A 27,734-nucleotide genomic window follows, 5' to 3' on the forward strand; every position below is an offset into this window, starting at 1 on the left:
TGCTCAGTATAAATCACCTCAGTTTACTTCAGTGAAATTGTTCAGGTTTTATATCACAGGAAAAAATAGATATGTAGTCTTAATAAAATTCTAGTAAAAGGTAATATAAAATTGTCAGATGAAATAGTATCCTGCTACTAGTTAAAGTGATTATACCTTTTGGACAGAAATCTTAAATTCTGGGCTGAAATCAGAACTTCCATTTTTATGGCCTGATGAATGTGATGAATGTTCAAAGCTTCTGGAAATCACTTAATTTGAAATCAGGCTTATTTCCCCTCGAAGCAAATACTTTGGCTTTGGTTATTGGTTCTGACAAATCAGAAGTTCAGTGACAGTACGTTTTAAAATGCCAGTTAAAGGCTCCTTTTTGTTTGTTTTGTTTTGTTTTGTTCACTTGCCATTTATCCTCATTTCAAAATAGAAAAAGAATCAATTGGCACCCATCACTGTCACCATATGAGCTGTGCAGTTTGCTCAACCCTAAGCTTGTAGTATTCTGCTACTCATCTGCTATATCTTGTAGTATTCTGCTACTCATCTGCTACTCATCTGCTATATCTGTAGTACTCTGCTATTCATCTGCTACTGTTTTCTGTTTTCCACTTTGAGATCCAGTTTCTGCCACTAAATACATTCTCATGTACTTTCTTGTGTCTTAAGTGAAATGAAGGGAATCAGAAATGTACATTTAAGGGCAGAATCTGGCTGTGCTGCATGCACTGACTGAGCTGGTATGAAAAAAGTGACAGTGCAGCACATTGCCTTCCTGGTGGGATGTGGCAGTGACAAGTGCCAGAAGCCGTGGACGTCAAAATGTTCTGAGAGTACTGATACAAGAGGGAAGGCTGCTGGGGAAACTCCCTGTCAGAGTTCACTCCAAATGTCTCTGCATCAGTCCTGTGAGACACAAACTATGCCAGAGGCTCATGGAAATGTTTCTGAAGAAATGAAATATTGCTTTAGGTGTGCAACACAGCTTCAAGCAATATTCTTTGACCTAGTGCTATTGGTGTGATTACTGGCAGCTACCCTATTTGATTTGTGAATAAGCCTACATCTCCCTAAAGCTGATTGGCACACCAGCTGCTTTCCTCTCTTGCAAAATATAAATACCCCATGTTCATATCCCCTGGGAATTGTGTGGGATAGCAAGGCCTGACGGGAGCAGAGCCGAGCCAAGAAATAAGTATTAAGCAGTGGAGAGTGATTTGTTGCCAGACAGCTAGGGAATTTGAGGACGGTGGTGGATGGAGCGTGAATTGAAAAGGATTAGAATATGAGTGCAAAGCAACTAAAGCTTTGGGAAGGAAACAAGCCAGAAAAAAGTTTGTTGTAAGGGGGAGAATGGCTGAAAGTAACTTTGGGGACTGTGAACAAAGCGATGTCCTGCTGGTTGTGCATGAGGACAGGCCCTTTGGATGGGGAGAATCTGTGTCCCTGAGTCAGGCATGGATTGCATGTGTTGGGGTGCAGCAGAGATGCAGGCTCAGGGTGGAGGAATACAGGAATCAGGGAGGTGAGAAGGGTTTTCTTTCTTGGATTAGGATGGCATGGGGATGTACCAAGCCATGGATTTACAGAAACACTTTGTTTTTCAAAACCGAGTTTACAGCATGTACTATGAATAGAAATTGTTTTGTTAGAGGATGTTGTCTCCTGCTTTTGGTACAAGGAGTTAAGAAGTGATTTTGTGATTTTCCAGTTTTGTTCCCCCTCTGCTGACCTGTAGCCTCTTACTGCATCTGTTTATTTACAAGACAAGACTGTGGGATCCCTCTGTTTTGACAGAAGTCATAAAGCAACAGCTCCTGCTGTCTCAGCAGTGCTTTCCTAAGGGCTTTGTGGATTATGAGGTGAAATGTGTCTTATTTATATTCTCACAGAGTACAGAAATATGCAGGAGTGAATAATTTCTTTTATTGACATCTCATTTATGCTCTGTAGTCATTCACACTAACGTCTAGAGAGCCTAGATTATAAATGGAAAGCATAAAAATGTGTTAAAATATGTATATGAAGAATGTGATTACATGAAATCCAATCATCTTAATATACAGCTTAAAGTCATTGACATTAAAGAAATTATTAAAAGCAGCACATAATGCAAAAGAAGGCTTATGATGTATCACAGGTATCCAGTCAGCAAGGGCATTCGCTTTGCATACGATAAAGAGATTGGCCTTTTTGGTCTGCTAATTATCTGCTCTATGTGACAGTTTCCCACATTTCAAGTTCCTGTTCTCTGGGCTGCTAGAGAGCAGGCGGGTGTGATGTTCAAGTGAATACATACGATGATGAGATATGCCAGTGCAACTCCACTTCAGCCCTCTCCCTTCTTACTCATGGAGTAGCACTGAGGGCTATGTTAGAAGAGATGGTACTTTCTCTGTCAGGAAAATCATAAATCCTTAACCACCTAATCAGAGCCAAAAGAGAGGACTGCGACGGGCCTGTAGACCAGGCAATGTTTTGCTAGTCATGGCTCCCTTTACTGAGAAAGCTTCCACTGCAGCACAGTAATAAGGAAAGAAGATATTGACCAAAACTTTCTATCAGGGATTGCAAGTGCTGCAATACTGGAAACTTTATACTAACGCTGTGTGATAAAAACCAAACCAAAAAAAAAAAAAAAAAAAAAAGCAATAACAACAACAAACCACCACCACCAAAAAAAACCAACAATTCTCCTTTCTAAGAGTCTTCTTATCTGTTTTGTCATTTCTTATTATCCCTTTGAAATGCTGTAGCAGATAGTAGGTAGCTGTATATATTTCCAGGCCGTATGGATTCACTGATAAACTTTTTTTTTTTTTTTTTTTCCAACACAGTGATGACTTACTTCAAAAGAATAATAATTTGCCTTCAGAAGAAGTAGGCTTAGAAAACTTCGGCTTTGGGAAGAAGGCTCAACATTTACAATGGATTTATTCATTGTAGCAGTCAACAATGAAATTGAATATCTAACTACTGAGTACACAAGTATATGCATACTTGTCTTCTCTCATTGAAGTCCAATATCCACTGTTTTATAGATCATACATAATTGTTCTAGACCATGAAAAATCTATTGGCAGAGAATTTGGAGGAGACTTTTTTATTTTTTTATTATTTTTTTTTTTATGCAGAGGACCTTCTTGTTAATTTTCTTCATATTTTTCCCCGTGTTCTTGGTTTTGTGTATGCTCAAATTTTCTCTTTTCTTTCATATGTATTTAGATTTACTATTTTGTCCTTACTCACTTTGGCCTTGCACTTTTATTTATTTATTTATTTATTTATTTATTTTATTTTTAATTTGAATTTGTTTTGTTTTGTTTTGTTTTTAAGGCTAGATTTGGCTAGTGATGTTGCTTACTGCTGCCCATTCCGGAAAAGTATTCAGCTGGAAGAGTCTAATTCCCCACGTGTTGATTGCCACCATGACAACAGCCAGACCAATGAGATTTACACCCAGACCAGCTTTAACCTATGTAAAAACAAACAAACAAACAAACAAACAAACAAACAAAAAAAAACATTAGAGCATGATCAGTGATGACTTGATCAAAAACAGTTAACATGGAAAAAAAAAAGGAAGGCGACAGGGTGCATGCATGGTGCAGAACTCTATCTTTGATGGAATATATTTGTAAATGTATGTGTACTTGTTTATACGTATGATAATATATATGATAATATATGTATACTGATTTCCAAGGTGACAAAAAAGCACAACTATTATGTATCAGAGTGTATATCATGAGAGAATTCAGGAGTGGTAGATGCTGATGGTCAGAGGCTGATGCACCTCATTGGAAAATTAATTTGTCACTTGAACTTCTCAATCACATAATGAGAATGGGGTTTTATACTACACACAGAAAGAGGATAAGTGCTTGTTTTAGTGTGGAGCTACATGACAAATCTGATTCCTTGTGCTCTCTCCACTTCCCCAAGCACTGTGTCTGTTTCTTCTGCAACTGCCATTGTGCTTGTCCTAACAGATCAACACGAAGTATTGTGTACTTCTATTCTTTTATACCTGTTTGACCATTATATTCATAAAAATAAAGATGAGAAATGTGCATATTCTACAGTAGATATGTAGATGTTCTTAACCTGGCAGTTCTGTGTCATAATAGCAGTGCCAATCAGCATGACTTTACATTAACTCTAATATCATCACCATTATTACTGGCTGCTGGATGTGGGGACAAGGTGTCAGGGTTGCATGAAGCACTGGAGGGTATACCTGATCTCAAGACTCACCATGTCTTTAATCTGGCAGTGCCCATAACTGAAGACGATGGCATTTGGAGGATTACCCACTGGCAGCATCACCGCAAATGAGATACATATGGTGACAGGAATCAGAGTGTATAAAGGATTGATAAGAAGGGTTTCTGACTGGAAGGAGAGGGGAGGAAAGAGAAATTTTACTTAACCAGTAAAAGCTGGTGCTGATAATTAAGATGAAAAAACTGTCTTTGCTTTATGTGAAGATAATAAGTTTATGAATCTCAGCTCCCTCATTTCTAAACCTAAGTGTGGAAGTATTTTTTTTGTTTGGTTGTTCTTTAAAGTGGGATAATGGTTTAATTTGGAGCTGGTCACCCTTCAGGGATTTCTGCTGAGCTATTTCACACTGGGCATGGGTGAAGATTGCTATTATTAGGCATTCCTCAGTCTTTTGCTTTTTTCCCTGTCATTCTGTGCTGTGTGTTCTGGATCTGTCACCAGGAGGTGCTTCAGCCTTCATCCAAGAGAGATCATAACAGGTTGAAATGAAGAATTTCCTTATTACAGCTGCTGAAGTTGATGAAACAATTCTGTAAAGCTTTCCCAAGTGGCATTTAAGAAAGCTAGTTGCTTGTGGTCCAAATTTACATTGTGAAGGGGCCATAATGGTATTTTATTGTATTTTATTTTATGTTATTTTATTTTATTTTATTTTATTTAGTGGTCTAAATAATTTTTCTTCCACTACAGCCTTCAGTGGGGGTGAAATTTTGTATTTTAATTTGTGTTGCTTTAGCAACACAATACATAGTTCCATGGGGGAAGGAAAGGAAAGGCTAACTGGAGAGTGAAGGCTAACTGAAGACAGAAGTGTCTCCAAGTTACTTTCACAGTCAAAAAAGAAATACTGTCTAAAAATGGGTATTCATGCTATGAAAGTAGATTACCACACTAAATTTCTCTTTAGGAGAGTCTCTTTATTTGTAGCGCAGAGGTAAATTTGAACTCATAAGCCATTCTAACATAATTACTTATTTTCATCTGACCATATTTTCATATTACCTCAGAGCTGTTCACATAACATTCTTTGGTACAATCTCATAAAATTGCTATAATAGGGAAACAAGATTCATGGTCTGCATTCTTGGTAAGGAAAGATTCACATTACATAAAAAAGAAGAAATGAGGTACGTTTCTGTAACTGCTGTTCTAATATGGAAAGAGATTTGCATTTCTTTTTTTCTGCCTTTGTCACCAGTGTACAATTTTTTAACTTTTCCTTACAAAAATCTCTGCTTTCCATGTTGGATGATAGCACACTTACCAGATCACACCCTTGAACCCATTTTAATCTGATACTGAATTCATTAATACAGTCTTTTCTTAGAAGTAATGAGTGGGTGACCACTAATTAATGAACAACACATTTAAAATAACATTGATAAGCTTCATGCAGACTTCACCAACTATCTTGGTTGCACGATCACCTTTCCTTTTATTTAAACTATCTATTCTTCAGGGCAGGAGCTATGCTTTTGCGTTGTCCTAGAAGTCTCAATTAAATTTATCAGTGCTAAAATTGCATATCAGTATTTTTTGCCAGGCTGAGTTAAAGCCTTCTAAACATAAGACTGCAGACCAGTAGTTTGGGAACCAAGGCAGGGTTTCATGACATCCAAATGCCAATACTCTGCCATCCTGAAACATTCCCATGGGCCTATGAGAAAACAACAAACTAAAAATGCCATAGTTTTTACTCACCATGCTGCATAAAATAGGCAGAAATATGGTTATAGTTGCTGGGTTACTAACAAACTCTGTAACAAGGGACACCAAAATGCAGGCCAGCAGAGTTACAGCCCAGTAGGGAAGGCTGCTCAAGGAAAGCATTTGGCGTCCAATCCAAGTAGAGAGGCCAGAGGTCTGAGGAAAGGACAGAAGCACAAGAATGACTAAGTACATGGGATGTTTGTTAACCAGTTTGTTCTCTTTGGGGCAGTTTGCATCAGAGAATGCCACCAGCAAATAAACAAAGTTTAGATCAATGCTTTCTCCATTACCGTTTGTTTAGTAAACTGGATTTCACTGTAGTGTTTAGATCAATGCTTTCTCCATTACCTTTTGTTTGGAAAACTGGATTTCACTGTAGTGCCTACTAAACAATTATTTTATAGTATCAAAAAATTAATAACATGAATTGGCACCAAGGCTGATCTTTCCTCTTTCTTCAGCATGCAGACTGAAGTACTGCAAATTGGTGATGAAGGATTTCATAGTCTAGGATTTCATACTCATACACAAATTTATTTGCCTACAGATAGGTGTCTGTAGGAGAACTAAGTGTATATTCACAAATTGTATTGAGTGGCAGTACAGTCAGTATAGCCTAGAGCATGATTTGTTTTATCAATGCTGGGTGTTTGACTCAGTTGCCTAAATACGAGCAACCAGTGGCAACTGAGATGTTCTTCCCACAGCTAGCTAGCTACTAGTTGAGAAAGGGTGAGGTTTCCCTCAGATCCTGTGTCATTTCTACCAGCGTTGTAGAAATATCTAGCTCTACTAGAGCATCTGAAATGGTAGTAGGTGCCTATGCTTACACAACTGATTTGAGCCCTACTCATTCTTTTGTTAGCTAGGTATCTTTCCATTGAGTTTAGGGAGTAGGGGCTAGCTTGTGTACAAACTTGAAAGTATCTGCTTTATAATTCCAATCTGAGGAGCATACAAAAGGATAAAATGCCAAGTTTGCATTATTTATTTATTTATTCATTTTAGGAAGGGGGGTATAATCTAAATCCATACCTTGCATCCAGCTGCTAAGGCATAACCACCTCCAACCAACACTACAATTTCCCAGGGCATGGTCTTCTGGAAGTCCTTCCAGGTAATGATGGGATCCAGTGCGTTAATATCTTTTGACCTTTCACTGTCTCCTATATGAAAACAAGTGTGTGATCAATGTTACATTGACATTTATACAAAGATCTTCACATTTTATGATAGTAGTAATAATGCAATAACCATGGAAGTTATCTTGAGACCTGTCTGTGAGAGAGATGAAGAAGAAAAGTATAGCTTAATTCTCTGGATAGCTCAGCCTCAGAAAATGCAGCATATTGATTTCCAATACCCTGACTTCCCCTTGGCTGCTCTCTTGATGTCAATGGTTACAAAACCCTGTGCTTTATGCTACAGCTTCTTGAGGGAATGTCTGCTGTGTATATACCTGTGAAAATTATCTGTAGATTACAAAGATGAAGTAAAAATGTGTTTATTTTGTTAAAGGACGTTTTCTCTCTCCAGTAAGTCATGAAGCTTAATAAAATGCACTTATGTCTCTGAATAATTTATTGAAGTAGAAGCTAGGGGGTGTTATTTTTCCTGATTGTTGCATGCATTTCAGTATAAAACAAAACAAACCAACCAACCAACCAACAACAAACACATATCTGTATACACTTGTAATTTTGTAATCTCTACATAAGACTGTGCAGGGAGTTCTGTTTCCATACATTATTGATGAAAGTCTGGCACTGCAAACTGATCAATACTTCTGAGTGCTATCCAAAAATGAACATGAAATGTCGATCATTATTATTATTAGGAAGATTGCAAAAGGAGCATTACCAAAAATTACAACTGTCACATATTTACTTACCTTTTTTACATCTACTTCATGAAATTATCAATGACTTCTTACATACAAGGAATGACCAAATTATTTACTAGAGCATTTATTTACTTCACCCAACTTTGCAAATCTCTGCTTTATCATTCTCAATATGGAACTACATTTCAACCTATCCTAAAGCTCAGTCATAAACTTTCAAAACTGTGTAAATACAGAAGAGATGGTGGCCATCATTACAAGACTGAGACTGTATCTGTGGCCTGTTAGTAATCTACCTAGTTAGATTACCTGTTTGTAAGGAGGATTATCTGTTAGCAGAGGACAAAAATGGAGTTTGAAATAGGAAAGGATGCTATCAAGGAAAAAAATATCCACTTGAGAAACAAAATGTGTTCTTCAAACATTTTACAGAGACCAGAAAAATATTATTAAAAGAAAATGTGCCAGGGCTCACTCTTGCCTTACCTTTTTCTCTTTTTCCAAAACATGGCTTTTTTGCTGGAATGAGGAAAAGAAGGAAACCAAGAAAAACAGAGACAGTGGCATCAGTCCGGTAGCCTTTCCTAAGAAAGAAGTGGTGGAGTTAGCATAAAAACTTACAGAAGCTTTCTTCAAATAGGTACGTAACAGTTATAGAATCCCAGAAACCCAGCATGCTTAAGGCTGGAAGGGACTGCTGGATGTCATCTGGTCCAAACCTCCACTCAAGGAGTTACAGGTGAAGTTTTATTTCCACATCTAAAGTCTTAGCAACAGCCTTCTAAAAAAATGTCTGCACATCAAGGATACAAACAAATTTTTAACAAAATTTTATTCAATATAGAAAATTGTCTTCAGTAGCTGACTGTAATTATTTTCCTTTATTTTATTTTATTTTATTTTATTTTATTTTATTTTATTTTATTTTATTTTATTTTATTTTATTTTATTTTATTTTATTTTATTTTATTTTATTTTATTTTATTTTATTTTATTTTATTTTATTTTATTTTTTAACATTCTAGTGATAAAAAGAGATCCCTTTTGGTTTACCAATCTGTTAACTCAGAGGTACAGTAAAATAATTTGTTTACTAGAAGGAATAAATAGTAAACACATTCTCAGGAAAAGCCAAGCTCAAATGGTCCTCTAGAAATGAACTCAATATTGATTTCTAATTAAACCATTAAAACTCAGCATGAAAAGTACTTCAAGGTATGTCAAACTACAAAGATCCTCAGGAAATCCTAACAGTAAAAACTGTTCTTCAGTCAAAATTAGGATTATAAATTAAAATAATTTTATACAACAGAAACTGAAACAAATTTAACTGCATGTAGTCTTTGCTGTGTATTGTTTATTAAAGTTACTTCATATAGAAATCTTTTCAATATTATTTAAAATAAAATCAATTGTTTCAATCTTCTAATATTTAATTGAAATATTTTCTTGATAAACTTTATCTCCACAAATTATAATATTTTGACCAAAAAAAATCTTTCAAAATAAAATAGAAAAAAAAAAAAAGCACCCCAAAGTTTTAATTTGAAATATAACATCAATACATTTCAGAGATAGCTTCTCTTTGAATGTACTAAAAAGTTTTCACTTCACTATGTGACTTTCCTATTTATTACATATGGAATATGTTTATTTCATATAGTTAATTCCTTTTTCCTTACTCAGAAAGAACACAGTTTGCTGCTGTGTGAAGAGATGTAGTTTAAAAGACAAAAATGCTAAATTTGAATAAAAACTTCATTTTTTGCCACCTTGTTAAAATTGGCTAATGACATTGTGTAGCCAAAATTTATGGCAGAGCCAGAAGCTGCTGGGCTGTACTCTTCTGCATTTACATAGGGAACTTCACTTACTTTTCAAAGAAAGATGACCAGCCTGGTACAAAGCCAGGTTCACGAGTAAACCAAAGCAATGTCATTAGAATGAATAAAAACCCAGTCACCATCTCAGGATAGCTAGAAACAAAAATAAACAAACAAATAACAATAGGAGTCAAATCCAAGGTCTGCCTGAAAACTCGAGAGCAGATTCCAAAAGAATTAAGCAATTATAAATGCTTCACACAAAAGAGGTATGAACCATAAGGAGAACAGAAAGGAAGATTAAACTGAATTAAATAATTCTATATTTTGCTCTCATCTGTGAACCAACTAAACCTAGTAAAAATGAACTAAAAATATAATTATCTGTATTTTCAATTCAATTATTCATAGGGAATTTCTAAAGGAACATATTTATAAATGTTTGTTATGTATTTGCACTGGTTTCCAATGAAACATATGGTAATGAGTTAAAGTTAATTTTACCATTCTACTGTAAAGACTTAATATTGCATTTTTTAAAAAGTGTAATAAGCATAAGAGCAATTGACAAAGTAAATCTGTACAAATATTTTTTTGTGGATGGTCCTGCCTGGACAAGCAAATTCCTGAGTAAATCAGGTCTGTTTTACCTAACATTTCCCAATTTCTTATATTCTTCCTGAATCCTTTTCTCTGACATTTCTTCCCGTTTGGTCTTCTTCTTCTTGCTCACAGAACAGGTCTCCTTAAAACTAGGGTAGATAGCACAGTAAAATTAGACAAAGGTGTCAAGTGAAATAAAGAGTTGTAAAAAATAACAACACAGTGGCAAGCTGAAAATTCCACTTTTCATTCTTCTTGGGAGAAGATACGACTGGGACAAGACCTGATGGCAAGGGAAGCAGAAATTATTGCTTGTCACCTTTTCATCGTCTAGTTCTGTGTTTTCTGAGACGCAATCCTGGTTATGGTATGAAGGTCCCCATGATGCCTTGTCTAATGCTGACTGGTATTGCTGAACATCTCCAACTGTGGTTGGACACCCTTCCTGTAGGCTTCCTCAAACAGCTGGTGGTGGCTAGATTTTTGTTGTGCCTGAAATCTCCAAAGTTTATGGCTAGTTTTTATGAGTGAAGGAAATGTTTGCTTCCCAGTAGGATCAAGTATGGTCAAAACACTTGGATTTTAGTCTGGCTTTTAAGCCAAAGTTTGACTTGAATATTTAGGTTTTCACTATGAGTAATGGTGAAAGCTGTGCTGGAGATCCAAATAGCTTTCAGAGCTTGTCTGCCTCTACTCTTCCTAGCCGTTTCTGAACCAGGCACAATTAGCGTAGGACTACGTCACCTCAAAAAGGCAACAGCATTTTGTCCTGTTGAAAAATGTCTGTATTTCCACCAGGTAAATGCAAGCACAAGCACATTTCACATCTGAACACATTTAAACCTTACACACATTCATATACAGATTGGGTTAAGCCCTTAGTTTATGCAGCTTGCCTTCATGCTGTAAGACTAGACTTTCCTAATTGAAATGAATACACTTGCAAGCTCATTTAAACATTTTTTTCTTTTATTCTTTCCAGTAGTGTCACTTTGCTGTGCTTTGAGCCAAAGTTCTCTGTTTTTCTACTCCAGCTGTACTATCTGTCAGACAGGGTCTTATGGAGGGGGTTAAGAAACTTCTGCAACTAAGCCAGTCTAAGATAGGTTTTTTCAGAAGCTGGAATGTTAGTACGTTAGTAACATAAGTACGTTAAGAGCATAATGGCCTGGTTTTAAAGTTCCTGCAATTTTAATGTGTCATTTATTGCCCCACAAGAGATCTGTGCTACTGCACTGGCCAAACTGTGTACTAATATCTCCCTCAAGAGTTAAGGTCAAATTATTAAAGGAATTTGCATACCTAAAGGTACAAATAATACACGTCTGGTTAAAAAAGAATAAAAATTCTTTAACATTTTTTTTTTTTCATGTCCCTTGCAGTCAAACACCTATATGACACTTGTTTTAAGCACCTTTAGTACAGTTCTACAAATACAAGCATTTAAATTTCCTTGTGAACTTGTTTTTAAACTCCATTAAATCCACCAGCAGTAATGAATCTGCTGGAAGTGTGAAGGTCTTTTAAATGTTCAGTTCTATAGCGACAATTATTAGCTCTGCTTTTCTGGAAAAAATTGTTTGGTGGGTCTATTCTTCATCCCCTTTGAATTAGTCAAAAACCTACAATCCAAGTCTGAGATGTTGTTCCAATTAGGCCAAGTCATAGCCTAGTGATACTGGGCTTCCTAGGAAAAGAACATGCAACAAATACATCATGGGAGTCTGATAAACATTTATGCACAGACATTAACAGCTGTTTCAACATGTTGTGAGTGTTGCTAGGCTTAGGAGGATGTGAAGGCAAAGTATTGTAATCAAGCTCTTAACATAATATATTCTTTAATGAACTGCAATAAACAGATTTAAGAGGCTTGGAATCAAACAGCACTTCTCAAGAAGTCAATAATGCTTCAGTCTCTCGTATTATCTACAAAAACATTAATCAGCATGAGGTCTTGGATGCAATGTGGAATTTCAGTGACTTTTATTAAAAAAAAAAAAAAGAATGTTTTTGAGGGTAGTGTTAGGGCTTGTTTCCTCTCAAGCTTAAAAAAAAAAAATAAAAAATGTTAGCCTTTTAATTTGGAACTACAAGGCTCAATGACTGAGAGAAGGACATGGAGCAGAGCTATTCACCTCTAAATTACCTCTTCAAATCTAGTCAAGGTCAACAGCAAGCGGAATTCATTATCATATTTTTGGTTGTCTTTCATGGAAGAAATTTGTGATGTCAGTTCATCTTACTTTTAAGAGTAAACAAAATCAAATTAAGGCCGCTTTAATTCTGAGTAAATGTGTCTGCACAACAATTTAAAGCAAATTAACTAATCCACTCTAAATGCACATACTTAGTCAATTTTCATTAACTTTGCTGAGTACCGCTGCAAAGAGAAGACGTGGTACAAATGAACTTGGAGACTGAGCCTTGTTCTTATCTGGGGGCTCAGGGACTAGCTGGTATCAGAGGATATTCACCTCTTAGTCTGAGTCCTTTCCACATTAAAGACAAATATAAATGGAGACAGTTTACCTTTAATTTTAACTTGTCTTACATTAACTTCATTGAGCTGGGGGCAGATCTGAAAAGTAACTTGTTCCATTTCATGTGTTTCTTGCTTTGTTTTGTTTTGTTTTTCTTTCATCTTTTCAGTTGTATTTTTCCAAAATACATTTTGGATATTTTTGCTCCACAAGACACAGTTATGAGTCAAAAAGAAAACAAAACAAATCAAGACAAAACAGACAAATAAGAAACAACCACACCACAGCTGACTGCATAGTAACGATTTCTATCACCATCACCTTTACTCTCAAGCAGCAATGCTATACACTGCTGCCTATCCAGTGCTGCTAAGAAATATGACTTCCTCCAGTAATTGTTCTGCTAAGAAAAAAGAAATTATACATTAGCTTTTGTCATTTACAACTAGAAGTGCTTTAATAAGACCCATTCTAATAAAGTCAAAGACACCCTGCTTTTGGAATTCATACTTTTTGAACAACTTGAACTCACTTGCAACCCAAGAACAGCCAATGCATCCAGAACCAAGTAAGGACCAACATGATGAGGGATATTGGGAAACTGAACAAAAACCAGGTTCCAAAATTCACCACTTTGGCATTTGGGTAGTGGCTGTAAAGGAAAAAATAAATAAAAATGTCAGTGTGTAAGAGTTCAGAATGATAAAAAACACCTCCAACATGTACAGATGCCCACGCATGTACTTGCATATATATATCTGTCATGATATGACAGGAAAAATTAAACAGTATATATTTGTGACAGACACAATACCTATGAATATTAAAGCTATTTACCAAAGAATGTCAGTCGCTGACCATGCTTGACCAAGAGATGAGCCCTACAGCACTTCACACCTTTAAGATCAGATGGTCTGGATTGTCCAGCCAGCTTCAAAAAGCTCTTACAGTTACCAGGAATGAGATCCTGGCCTTACTTAAGGTTATTGTTAGAAATCATTTAAGCATCAACAGACCTAAGAATGATTCACCCAGAACATCTTTGTATGTCTTATTGTGGATGATAAAATAAAAACTATATTCTACCAGGTTCTGACAAAGACGTCTCCTATGTGCATTTGATAGAAGTGTCATAATAACAAGGTCTTTGGAAGTACCGTGAAATCCAAATTCTTGAACTAGGGATGAGTTCTGAATTCAGTTTTCTTTGTTGCCACCATTTCAGAGAGAGAAGTGCAGCATATTATGACAGCAATGGCAGCATTAGATAATGAGAATCAGCTTTGAGCTTGATTACATATCTGTGCATGAAGAGAATTTCTACTGGTCTTCTCACAGAGCTATCTTTGTGTTTTTGAGACTCCTGCGAATATATGATAAAGTGAATATTTAGCTGATCTCAGAGCTGCTTTCTGGTGTAAGGCCACATTTCTAAATGTAGTTATTTTTTGTACCACATGCCAAACAGCACACCAATGATGCCTATAGATTCACCTCAAGAACTGGCTTTCTAAGAACACATAGAAAAAACTTGAGGCAGGTTTTATGACTTTTCACCTTTTGCATAGATTTCCTTTTGTCTTCATTATTATGTCTGCATGGCTTTAGAAAGTAATTTTCCTGGGTGTCTGCTGCTTTCATGATAATTGGTTTGTAATATCAACAGAAGTTGCTGAAGAAATATCACATGCTGAGGAGTTTTTACTTTGCATGAGAGAAGGACATGGATACATATTAACTTAAGCTTCCCCTTTCAACCGTTAATCATTAGAAAAAATGTTAGTAGAGAAGGAAAGAAAACTGTCTTCAGAGAGACCATCTTAGAAGAGTTCCCTGAGGCAATAAATAACCCATGGGGAATGCCACAGATATGATAATGAAACAACCATATTCTCATGCACTCACAATGTCACTTACTTGTTGAAATGCTCTAAGAATATGAGGCTAGTAGAAGTCCCTATGATGGTTGTCAGTCCTCCAATGGTTGCTGCATAGGAGATGCTTAATGAGAGGCATTTACAGACCATGTGGTCATGTCTGGACTGATACCGGAATTTAGTGCTCAGGTCTGGTTCTGAGGGCTGAGGAGGCAGGACCAGTATCTGAGCCTGTGAGGAGATACATTGACCAAAGAAAGCAGGAGTTTAGAACAGCAACCCAACTTTTTCTAATGCCGTGGTGCTACTGGTCTCAAAGAAACAATAGGTTTGCATAAAAGGGAGCAAGCTTCTTTCTTCATGGGTATTAGTTGAGATCAGAGCTAGTAACCTGTCCAGGAGCCTGAAGTTGCCTGTCCTGAGGCAGAAATGTAGGACAAACAGTAATCAGACTTCTGGCCATGGTATGGGTCAACTCCAGTTCTTACTGGAATCTCAGCTGGATACCAAAAGCCTTTGTGGGTTGCAGAGGCAGGATGCCAGCACTGCAGTAGAAAGAATTTGTAATCCTTGAGGCTTATGAGCAGCCACCAGACAAATGCTTGGTGGACTTTTTGCACTCATACTGGCTTAGGGCCTCTTATTAAGAAAGGAGTGTTAGGATTCTCAGAAAGTGCATGAAACAGGCTGGGCAATGGTGATATGAAAGAAAAAGCTACAGAAAAAAATATTGCTCCAAAAGTTTTCTTATCAGTGACAGGAAAGATGCCATGTTAGTAAATCAAGCACTTGGAAATTGGTAAAAAAAAAAAAAAAAAAAAAAAAAAGGTACGGAACTTCATAGCACTTAGAATGCAACCCAAGGCTGCAAGGCTGTAATTTAGAATCAGGAGAAAGATAGCAGGGGAGTTAACAGATCTGTTAAATTGTTAATTTGAATTTGGGTTTAGGTCATAAAATAAGTTATGCTGTAGATTCATCATTCTTGTGAGGGTACTCTGGTTCACATCCCTGTAGGTTAAAAGTGAAACAAGTTTACTAGCAGCAAAATAACCACTGAATGCAAATAGAAAATGGATATAACAGGAAATTAAATATCAGGAGCAGTACATTAGCCTTTATTTTAGAAACACGTTTAGATTCTTTTGAACTACTAATAAAAATACATATGCTGAGTTAAGGTTAATCTTTTCTGGAGATCAACTTATGCCATTTAGGTACTATATAACTGTAGAAGAAACAACAACCACTCATTGGATCCACTCAGGAAAAGTAGAGATACTGCACTGGAGTTATGTAATGGAGGATTTTGGTAAAGGATATTTGTCATAACAGAAAGGAGGAGGATACTAAGATTGCCAAACCCAGTTAAATGGTTCATGTCTGCTGTTAGTATGTTGTGTGTCAGGAATTGATGTTTTTTGTGTTGCAGTATTTTCCAGGGAGACTTTGTAGAAATAAAGTGGGTAGAACAATCAAACAAGGGAAACTTGTGGTCATTAAACTGAAGATAAAGCCAAATGAATTGTACTAGCTATTAGGAAATATCTTACTGGGGGAAGGCCCTCCAAAAATACCTGTGCTGTGTGTATCTAAATAGGAGCAAGAATCAGCATAGGGCTAAAATGTGACCGCGGTTAAGTTGATGGAGAGTAATTCCATACAAATTGGCTTACAAGGAACAAAGATGTGAGTGAGCAGTGATGAGCAGATGATGTTCATCTCTGTCTTTTCTGTTATCCTCCATGTCTAACATTTCCTTACCTGAGGTAGGTGCTGCCCGTTGCTCTTGGAATTTACCGTTCCATTAGGATTGGCTATCATGTGCACATTATTCATACTCTGTAGGGAGGCAAATGCCTTTAGATTAGCCTTTCTTCTGTTCCTGGAGACACTTAGATTAGAACAGATGATGTTTTGCAAAGGTCATGGGCTGTGGGTTTTCAAAAGAAAACAAAATAAAACAAAACAAACAACAACAACAACAAAAAATCTAAAACTTCAGCTATAAATTTTATACTGGAAAAAAAAAACGTTTTTTTTTTTTTTTTTTTAATACTATTTTTATTTTAAAGTGATGTTAAAAATCAGATTATAATAAGTTTAAGATTTCTCCTTCTGCCATGTAGGAGGATCTAACAGATCCCTTGCTAGAGACTATGGCTTTGTAAGAGATGCAGTTTTTTCTAACCTACTGAAACATCTCAGATGTAAACCCTACAAATTTATTGTTCCCCATCTTGATTTGTGCAAGCAGGCTGATAGGTTAAATACAAAGCTGGACATCTTGTACTATTCAGTCTCTTTATTCTTTCCCAACAACCACTTTTTTTTTTTTTTTTTTTTTTTTTTTTTAATAAAGGAAATGTAAGTTTGTTGTAGAGCTATGTAGACTGTGCTCTGATGGCATTACCAGGCAGTATAGCTCAGAAGATACAGGTACTACCTATGACAATACCTTTGAATGCATCAAGGAGCTGAAGTCAGTAGTAGTAGCACTAAAAACAAAGAAAGGAAAATATACTTTAAAAATGCCTGTTCACCCTGCTCCCCCAAAAGGCACAAATCATTGGTAGGAAGGGCAATATCTGTGGAACTAGTGCCTACTGAAATGGTGAAGAACAACATTTATTAATATCTCTTTTTTTGGTATCTTGGGCATATATATATAGGAAAAGTCATAACGTTCTATAGCTCTGCCTCCAGCCTAGCAGCGATGTGATTCCACTTCCACATAAGTAAAAATAAGTATTCTTGGTTGTGTATACTACATTCTAGGAATGGACTCCATTCACAGTTGAGTGAATCACTGGGCAATCCAGTGTTACTACTATCTTGTTCTACTCAAGTTTTTCCTCTACAAGCTTCTTCAGTGCTATTTCTGAGCACCTTCTTGTGCCACATTAAAGTTTTTCACTAAAATCTCTCTTATGTCATATGGACCATGCAAACATTCCAATGAACTTTGTCATTGAAATCATATTTAATTCCAGAAGATGGGCTACTTTTCATTTCCCAACAAATTTCAAGCTCTCTTTCAAGTAATACTATTTTAATAGTAGCTCTGTTATGAAAGTTCTGTTACTAAATATCCCTCACATATTTTTCAATATGGCTTAAAGGAATTAATGACATAATGTCAGACTGAAAGTTTTTATTCTATACTGAAGAAAATATGGTTAGGATTAAAAGAGATAGTGGACAAAATATTGGAGAGTGCATTAGTCTCCAAACAAATGAGAAAACTATTCAGAACTTGCAAGGTAACTTAAAATCATCAACATGAGCCATCTGGATAATAATATTTGTTTTAAAGCAAATTTTAAATGGTGTGACCAGAGCTTGTTTCTCTTTTATTTTGAACTCTTAGAGATAAAATAGAAGGAATTCAAGAAACAATTGTGCATTTTAATCTCATATCTTGTAAGATTTTTCTCAGAATTTATCTGTAGTATAGTTTGAGGAAAAGAACTTTGTATATTCTCCTATCTAGCTGGTTAATTTGATAATTTGACATTGAAATTAGTCATTTCCTTGATCTGCCCTTATTCTACCCCAAATAGAGGCCTGGTTGAAACTGTTAGTGGTTCAAACTTTTGAATAACCTTGGCTGTATTCAAAGAAATCTATTAATCTTTTACAGTTTTTTTTTTTAATTATTATTATTATTTTTGTTTTTGTTTACCCCTCTTCTGTCATCTGTCTCTTGAATGTTCTTAGCATTCAGGGTTTTCTCAAGAATCTTCTGTAAGTGGATGTTTCTTTCCCTTTATAATGGCCATAGTGTTAAAATAAAACAAAATATAATAAATGAATCCTGGCAAGGTTTCATGACATCCAGACCATTACATCAATTCTATTTCTCACATAAGCCTTCCTTGTTAGTCGCATCTAAAACATTCACTTTTAAGCTTTTGATTGCCCTTCCTGGCTCTATTCCTAGGTTCATTTCATTGCAACCTGTGTAGGGTTCAAATCTCCAGTCGTGATGTACAGGGTTCATTCTTACTCCTCATTGGTGAAGATAAGCTCCAGTGAAGGTTGGTCATGCCTTTCGCTGAGATCTGTAATGAAGGAAGAGAAAGCAGCTCTTGGCGTAAGAACTGACCTGAGCCCCTCCGCCATGCCACGGAACCTGGAGGTTCAAAAAACAAACAAACAAACTTGTTTGTCTGAACCTTCTCAGGTACTCTCTGACTGTTATGCAGCTTTTATTTTTGTGTTGTGTTGTCCTCATGACATCTGACAAAAGTCAGATGACATTGTTTGGCTGGAATCTTTGAAATGAAAGAAGAAGTAATTTTTTTTTTCTTTTCAAATCCTTGCTTTCTGGGAAGGAATGAACATTAAAAGCCTCTAAAATTCTTATTAGTCCAGAAGATTTTTTTTTTTTTTTCAGTTTCTTCACAGAGATTTCCTTCTGACCCTGTAAAATAACATGACCTAAGAGTTTATGACACACAGATTCCGGCTCATCCCATGATTCAACCTAAATAGTTTCCCAGCTCCACTTCTTCCATCACATCTTGAAACTCTCTTTCAGTTTTGAAAGAAATATCACTGTGCAGAAAGAAAAAGAATGGACTAGTATCATTGGCAGTACAAATCAGACAACTCTGCCTGACCTCAGTAGAATTTGACTCGTGTGTCAGTGATTCTGGTCACTGATAAATAAGAAAAGAATGGCCAACATTGGCAAATACCTATTGGCTCGTTTTCTTCAATAATGGCGCTGCCTGCAGTACTGATGACATCACGTTCCTCCTCAGCATTCACTAGCTCCTGGAGCACAGCTTCCACAATTGGCATCACCATGGCTGTGGTGGATGTGTTGGAAAGCCACATGGAGAGCACCGTGGTGCAGCACATAAAGCAAAGAAGCAACCTGGAGTACAACACAGTAAGACCTTGAGGCACTTTCACAAATATTAAAGGTTTTCTTACCTAATATTTTTGTTAGACTATGGTAACTATGGTAACTATGTAAGGTCATTTTCTTTTTTTCTTTGTGGGTACCAAAATACTATTCTGTGCTTGGATAAAATGCTGCTTTGTGCTAATAACTGTCACAAGACCATGTATCATTGAAAGCCCTTTGTTGCCTCACTTGGAAACCATCATGTGATGTGAGAAACGCCAATTTTCAGCACTTCCAGGGATACTTTAAGAATCCTTTTATGTTTGCTAAACAGGCAAAGAAGGAACAGAGAGACTAGGAGACTAGGAACAAGGAATAAGTAAAAAATAGGAAGCAATGGAAAAATAAGCCAAGAAGTAAGAGGTGGCAGAAAAAAAAAAAAAAAGAAAAAAAAAGAAAAGAAAAAAAAAGAAAAGAAAAAAAGAGAGAGAGAGAGAGAGAAAGAGAATATTTGAAATCTTTCAAACTCTGGAAGGAATGGTGGGTAGGAATAGTCTCCCCAGACTGAGCTAGCTTTTTCCTGTAGATGGAGAAGTTTAAGTTATTATTTGATCTTTCAAGCTGCTGCTGTGAACCTCAGACTACCCTGAAGTCTCACTCACATGCCTGGCTTTGCTCCAGCCATCATGACCATTCGCAGGGCAATTCGCTTGTGGAGATTCCATTTTTCTACGGAAGCTGCTACACAAATCACACCCGTTAGAAGCAAAGTTGTGTTCTTGAAATATTCTGCAGCCACCTGCATTTAAGGCAAGAGAGAAATAATCAATTAAAAATATCAGTAAGTATCCTACACAGAGAACATGCTGAATAACAAGACATATTGTAAGTTTCTGCCCTTACACCAGAAGAATGAGAGGAAGCAGGAGAAAATGAACAATTAATTATTCATGTTTTCTTTGATTTCTTTTATGTTGCATTCACAAATAACAGTGCTCCATGCCCACTTGTCTGTAGATTTCTCAGCTTTGAAGAGACTGAGAGAAATCTTACTTCTCTGGGCAGGATGTTCATTGCTTGCAGTTAATCATATGCAGTGAGGTCCACACTGAAATGGCCGTATGTACACTTCTGCACTGAGGGCACTTTATTCATGTGCTTCATTGTCTTTTTCTTTATGCAAATATAATTGTCTATCTCATTTGTATTTCTTATGTTCAACTATCTCTCTGAATACAATAAGCAAAGATTGCTGTGACCGTCTTTAGACACTGCACCAGAACTTTTCACAGTGGAAAGACGCCTGCATTGTGTCAAGAAAAGAAGTGAAGTTTAAAAAACAAGACAAAACAAAACAAAAAACATGTCTTAGGAAAATATTCAGAGACCATGCAGAAAACACTCCAAAGCAAAATTCTTGAATTTAGGACTCACTTATATATGAGAAAATGTCTGTGAAGCTACTACAAAATTAACAAACAAGAAACAAACCAGAACATTCACACACCCGCACACATTTATGTGTGAAAACAAGCTAAATGGTAGAAATAGTGTATATAATTGGATGCTTGGAATTTAGCTGATTTTTTTCTTCCTTCCAATGAATTTTTTCACAAAGTATTTCTGCAATATTTTTCCCTAAACATTGGCTCTTCAGTTTAAAACTATTCGTGTAATAAAATGTAGACTTGAGTATTTTAAAGCAATTAAAATCAGTAGAAATAGCATTTCTACCATTGTCCTCTTCCATGAGTGTTTTTTTTTTTTTTTTTTTTGGCTTTCTTCCACTGGTTAATTTCTCATTAACTTTATTTATTTTCATTCTACTTTGTTCAAAAAAATCTTGAACTGAATGAAAGGAATCCATCGAATCAGCAGCACAAAGAATCTGTTGTTTCACTTTATCCCTTTCACAGTTATTTTGGAGAAAAAGTGAATACTAATGTTCTTATTAATACACATGTACATGCATACAACACCCAGGCTCATGCTCTTGTGAGTTATGTGTGGCTCAAACTGCAAAGCTTGAGACCTGGTTTCTATGGCACCGCAGAAAAGCAGACTGGAAATACTGCAGCATCATCAGCCTTGCTTATTTTAAAATACAGGGTTTTATTTATTTATGTTCCTAAAGTAAGTAATATATTCTCTGCAGTAGTCCCACTGCCATTTAATTTGATGTTGCATTGAATTTCTGTCAGGCTACCCCTAAATTTTCCTTCTCTCATATGCTGCAGAGTTTAGAAATGAAAAAGTGTAACTACTTTAACTTTTTGTTAAGAAAAAAAAATCAACTGAAAATATTTAACTGTGTTGACATAGAAATGTACCTGGTTATATTACACAGCTGTTACACCATTGGGAGGAATAAGACAGGTCATAAAACTCTTGGTTAATGCTTGACTCAATCCATTTATGGGTATGCATGGTATTAGATTGTGTTAGAAATTCAACTACCTTATGGTTTCTTTATATTCTTCTGTGTTCTTATCTGTATTTCTAGTCCTAAAAAAACAAGTGTTATCCCCTCTCCGTCCCCCCCTTCTGAGAGAAAGAGAGAAAAGTGAGAAAAAAGCTGTAGATGAAATCAAAAAAATTCTTGGCATATCATGAAAGGAAATGACATTCAAGAAAAATTAAGTAAGCAAATTCAGAACTGATCAAAGAGACTTTTTATACAGCTACTCCTTTGCCTTAGAAATAATGACTACAAGGCAACTCTAGGGTTACAGCTTGGAAAAAAGGACTCAACATTTACCTGGATATTAAAAGTATATAATTTTATACAGTAAAGGGTAATAGTTTTTAGAATGTGTAGCCTCATGCTTTTACACGTCACCTATAAGTCATGTAAATCTTCCATCTATTACTAAAATAAAACATTCCACTTTCCAGTTTATCCCATAAGTACTGTTAATACAATTCTGGAGGAGGGGAAATGTCATATCCTTAGGTGGAGTAGGCAAAGGCCGTTGCTGATGATGCAGTAGCTGATAAGATGAACATCCCTCTTGGCTACTATGGCCTTTCCTATGTCTAGCTTTCTTCCACAGAAGAAAGTGCTGGTTGGCCCAAGTTACACATTGTAAGATGTACACTTCTTCCTCCCAGCCTTGCTAGTCCACTAAGATTTGTTTTCTTCAAATAATTAACTGTGAGTAACAAATTATAAAAAAGTGCACACTGGTCTGACCTCACTGGACTTCATGACTCCAAAAAGTGGATATAGGAAAGCAGGAATTAAGGCTGCTGCACCCAGAGGTACCGCTTCAGAAACCCAATACACAGCTGTCACAATCAGCACGTAGGCACATGAGGCTTCCTGTAGGGAGAAAGCACTGAGGTTACATGTTGCTGTCATACCACCTATTGTGAAGGTGTTCATGGGACTCATCAATTTGTGGGTGCCTGAACTAAAAGAACTCAACAAGCTAAAAGCTTTTATTGCAGTTGTAGCTTTGGTGCTACTGAGAAGAACTTGTAAGAGAGACTAGAGAAGATTGTGTTAGAAAGAATGGGATCGGGGTGGGGAGGGTATTTTTTAATATTCATGAATATTAGTATTATACGCATGCATTTTACAAAATAGCATTGCTATATTCTTTGAAACACTGAAGGGCTGATGTTCAGTCTGTAGTAGCTTGAGTGACCACCTCAAAAAAAAATCGGAATTAAAATGGAAATCATTTCAAAAAGTGAGAATACAGGGATTAGACATTTTTAGTACAAGTCACGGGACTCATAAACACTAGCCAGCTTGCCGCTTAGTCAATTTTAACTGCATTTGACTTCATGGTTAATATTCCACAGAGAGCAAAGTTAAAGGTCCTTTTTGGTTACCAAATAACTATTTAACACTTTTTTTAAAAATTATTTTTTAACTTGTTAATTTCTGCTAACAAGTTAGTAGGTATTCATGGGCTCTGTATGATGTCCAGCAGTTTTGAGGAAACAAGTCGTTTTTAATGAAACAACATTAATTTTTATTTTAAATCAGTGCAGATGTAGCATCCAAGATATATATTTTGTCAAAATTCCCAGTGTTCATTTTATCTTAATCCAATCCCAAATTATTTTCTCCTTCCAAATTTATATTTGTCTTGAATCTCTTTGAACATAGACTGTTATTCTATATTGCCTGTCTGCATGTAGCAACAGAATAACAGTGGAAGTGAAACAAAACAAAAGGAAATTGCATCTCTGTCAAAAACTGTCTGGGGCAGGAGCTAAGTCTTTGTGTTACTTATTTCCTACTTGCACTGTTTATCCTCTCAGTGCTCTAAACTAGCTCTTTTCCAACACTAACTAAATTAATATCTTCTAGTGAATTGAATTGAGTTTCTATATTTAGTTAATGGTTACCAGAGCTACTAATTACTGGATTGAAGTAAAAAACAGTATAATTTCAACTGTTGCCACTCTTCTTGTTGTACAGATGAAAATGAAGGTTAGGCCCACCTCATGGCTTGAAGCAGAGGGTAGGAAAACACAACATAGTGAGCTCATATGTAATGGTTGGAGGGACTACCACTTAATTTCAGTCAGTCCTTTAAGGAGAAGGGAAAGAGGGCAGAATAAGAAGTCATGGCTAAAACTTCCACAAGGATCATGCATAAAACTTTAATAACTAAAGTGTCTGAGGATCTCAGAGTGATTGAAAACAAATTTTGGATTAAAGATTTGCCCACTTAAGGATGAACGATACACATCTTGCATGCATGCATGTGTTTGAGTCATGAGGAAAAACAAAAACAAAAACAAAACTCAGTTCAGTGTCTGGTCTACCATCTTTGAGCTGTTAGGATCACACTGTAATTCTCTCCCTTCAGCTTGTATACATAAAAACAAAAGTTAACAAAAATGTGCCATGTGTTACTATTCAGACTGTTCTGTGCATCAGGCTCCATCCCCCGGATGTAGCATATCAAGCTATCAGCATCACCTGATGGTCTCACAGCTTACAGCACCTCTTGCTGCCTTTTGAGGAACATGGTTTGGCACAGGATCAGCAGTCTCAGGAGATCTTGCCCACTACTGACTCTATTGATGTGATACTCTATGGTATCACTATTGGCTTTACGAAAAAATGTAGATAAAGATAAAAAATAAGGTAGAAATGCTTCCCCATTACTGTTAACAATGAAGAAAATTAAGACAGGATGAAAAAGACCCACAGGCCAGAAAACATAGACTCTTCATTTGTTTTTTGGTACGTGCCATGGCCTGAAAGGTGCTTATGGGTGCCCCACATCTGCTATAAAAGTTATAGTGCAGGTATGAGTTTTGGAAGGGAAGAAGAATTCAAAGAATTTTTCCCAGGTGTATTTTTTTCCAATCATTTTTTGTCACAAGATACTAGAAAAGAAAATGTGTATATGATCTCCTGTAAATCTTATCTCCAAACAGTTTTGAGTCCTCACACTTCCTTTGACGTCCCTTGCTACTACATATGTACTGGTACTTTGACACTTCCAGTATTGTGTTGATATCAACAAGGAAGATGCAAGATGAAACACAAATACAATTCACCTAGCCATTTTGAACCCTATAAGACAGAAAACTACTACAACTGTCTGGTAACTGAAAATATATGTCAGCAGGCAACACATTTAATATTCAGATTTAAGAAGTAATCTTAGTCAGTGGGTTGTAACAAAGTAAATACTACACTAAGGCACTCGAATAGTTTCCTGTTAACTGAGTTTATTAGGTGTAGATGTTTTCTTAATGGCATTACAAACTTTTATGCAGCTCAGGGTCAGGTTCACAGCTATGCTCTAACTTCTGTGGTCATTCACTTATAAACAAAGTGAATCTAAAACATCATCTGATGACTTTTCATATCACTTTGCAGTAAAGCAACACTACAAGGTGCAGAATAATAGTGCAGAGGAACACATGCTGTATAATAGCAGTTCTTGCAGCAATACTGTCACTGAACTTCTGTTCCAAAACCCACATGATGCTATTACAATTCCCTTGGTTATTAGAGTTTCCTTATTACATCCTGTGCCTCTGATTCCAGCAGTGAGTGAACATGAATAACAACATTAAGTGCAGTGAATCTCATGTTGCTTAAGAGAGGTTCTCAAGGGATATGAAGCATGCTACCGTTACAGTGCCATATAAGAATATCACAGAGAATCTGTTCATGTCATCCTTTCAGAGACACTGCGGGAGATGAAACCCTTTTAAACACACATTTCTGTAAAAAAGTGTGCATTACTGTTCTCTGGAGAAGGCATGATTGTCTGTCATTTATTTCTTCTCAAGACAGAAGAGATGAAAGGATACTATAAGATTGCAGCTGAGATATATATTGAAGTTTCAAGCAGGAAAACTCATTCAAACTGCAACATACCATTTGTACTAGCATTCCTTTCCATGAATCCTGTTTTTTCTTTCCCAATAAAAACCTGTAGATTTAATTTTGAAAATTGCTATACAATTTCTAATCCTTTACATTTCAATTTGGTAAAGTAGTAGTATTCATAAATCCTCTAGTGCTAGAAGGAAGAATTAATCTTTTACAGAGTAGAGGAAGGAATGGAAATTGCTGCACCAGATTTATGTCTAGCTCTGTGGAAGCCACAGCTGCAGAATATTTAGCATGTTGTAAATGCTGATAAGTTAAACATCACCATCTCTATAAGGTAGGAAACTTTTTTTTTATTTTTTTATTTTTTTATTTTGAGAACTGCAGAGATATGCAGAGGAGTTGTAGCCAGTAGTGGATGTCATGTTTGGTCCTACATGTCTGTCATTGAGTCCTAGTTCCTCACTCACTTGAATAGCTGTCCTCCAAACTCACATCCAATTTAAAGTCCATCCATGCATACTTAAAAACTAAAAACTAAAACACTTGAAGTATTCATTTTAAACACCTCTCTCTAAACAAAATTTTATTGGAAATGGTCTGTTTTCCACTTCCACCCAAATGGTGTTGTAGAAAAAGAAGAGATGCAGTGTCTCTGCCTTAAAATAGTGCTTCACCTTGTTCTTCAGCTCTGCCTGTGACATTACTCATACTATCTCTAGTTGTTACTGTGATGACTGCTTAATGACTTGTATTTCACACTACTTCAGATTCGAGTCCTTGTTTCTAAGAGCATTTTTTGTTTTGTTTTGTTTGTTTGTTCTCAATTCTTGCCTTACTTTTTGACTACTGCTAGCTTATCCATCAAAACTGCCTACTGTACAAAGAGGTTTGTGAAAAAGGAAAAGAAAATGTACTTACACTGCTGGGGTATAAGAGTGGCAGAGGAAGCAGCAGAAGTGGAATGAAAACCACGAGTAAGAGATTTCTGGATCGGAGAATCTCCTTCACCATTGCCATACTCCTTTAATTCTCAGTGGCTTTCTTCTCCTTGGGTTTCTTCTTGGGTTCCTCAGATAGTCCAGTTTCCACTCCACATTTTCCTTCACCTTTGCCTGGATTTCCCTGAAAGGGCTCTCTCTGCCTCGTTTCCTATTTCTACAAAATCAACTCAAACAGCTTTTTTAATTTGTTTATTATTCTTGCTGTTGTTTTGGAGAGAAATCCTAATAATTTTTCTATTAAAAATGCATTCAGTTTATGTAGGGCTCATCAGCACATCCAAGGGATTATCACACCATAACAGGCAGAGGTTTGTAAATTGGAGCATAATGGTCTTTTGACATTTTTTCTTTTAATTCAGAATCACAGATATAGCTATATAAAAACATGTTTTGAAAGTTTTTTTTTCTTCTATCATCTGATTTCCAGCAATGCAACTCCTATTTCATAGACTGGGTGAGATATCTTTTGGGATGCCTCTTATTCTCCTGTTAATAAGTCTGAATGCCTCAAATATAGGTTTATTTTCTGCTGGAAAATAATTAATACTAAAAACATATTGTTCACTGCATAGAAAAAAACTTGTATTTTTTCTTAAAAAAAAAAAAAACAAAACACAAAAAACAAAAACATACAAACAAACAAAAACCAACTAACTCCAGCTCCTTATATCTTCTCTGTTCAGATTTTGTCTCTGCTATAATTTTGGCTTCTACTTTGAATCTACCTTTAGCCCACTTTTTCCCCGAGCTTGGAATTCAAAGAGTAGCAATTCCAATATAGATTATACTTGGTCTCAAGAGTCTCAAGATTTAAAAAAAAAAAAGTCTTAAAAGTTTTTTTTTTTTTTTAATTCACCAATGAGGACTGCAGAATGCTGTAGTTGCTCCACCCATTATCCAAAACGCAGTCACAAATTTTGAGAAAATCAGCAGACT

The 27,734-nt window shown here is 36.1% G+C and overlaps 1 protein-coding gene across 2 annotated transcripts; it reads right to left on the bottom strand.

Moving 5' to 3' along the window:
* Window positions 1-1,898: 1,898 nt before the first annotated feature.
* On the bottom strand, window positions 1,899-27,605 carry SLC13A4 (solute carrier family 13 member 4). Of its 2 annotated transcripts, XM_068662566.1 has the most exons (16): window positions 26,716-27,604; window positions 22,672-22,800; window positions 20,141-20,277; window positions 19,324-19,505; window positions 18,630-18,684; window positions 17,079-17,118; window positions 16,385-16,462; window positions 14,661-14,851; window positions 13,276-13,395; window positions 10,308-10,409; window positions 9,709-9,810; window positions 8,321-8,418; window positions 7,027-7,157; window positions 5,983-6,144; window positions 4,252-4,389; window positions 1,899-3,469 (listed from the first exon to the last, which is right to left on the bottom strand). In XM_068662566.1, the coding sequence occupies exons 1-16, from the start codon at window positions 26,812-26,814 to the stop codon at window positions 3,332-3,334; spliced, it is 1,902 nt and encodes a 633-aa protein (XP_068518667.1). In that variant the 5' UTR covers window positions 26,815-27,604; the 3' UTR covers window positions 1,899-3,331. The 2 variants fall into 2 exon arrangements, with proteins under 2 accessions (XP_068518667.1, XP_068518674.1); XM_068662573.1 differs by lacking the exon at window positions 10,308-10,409 and having other exon boundaries at window positions 26,716-27,605.
* Window positions 27,606-27,734: the final 129 nt, after the last annotated feature.

The sequence above is a fragment of the Anas acuta genome, chromosome 1 (genome assembly GCF_963932015.1).
Source record: "Anas acuta chromosome 1, bAnaAcu1.1, whole genome shotgun sequence".
Lineage (NCBI taxonomy): Eukaryota > Metazoa > Chordata > Aves > Anseriformes > Anatidae > Anas > Anas acuta.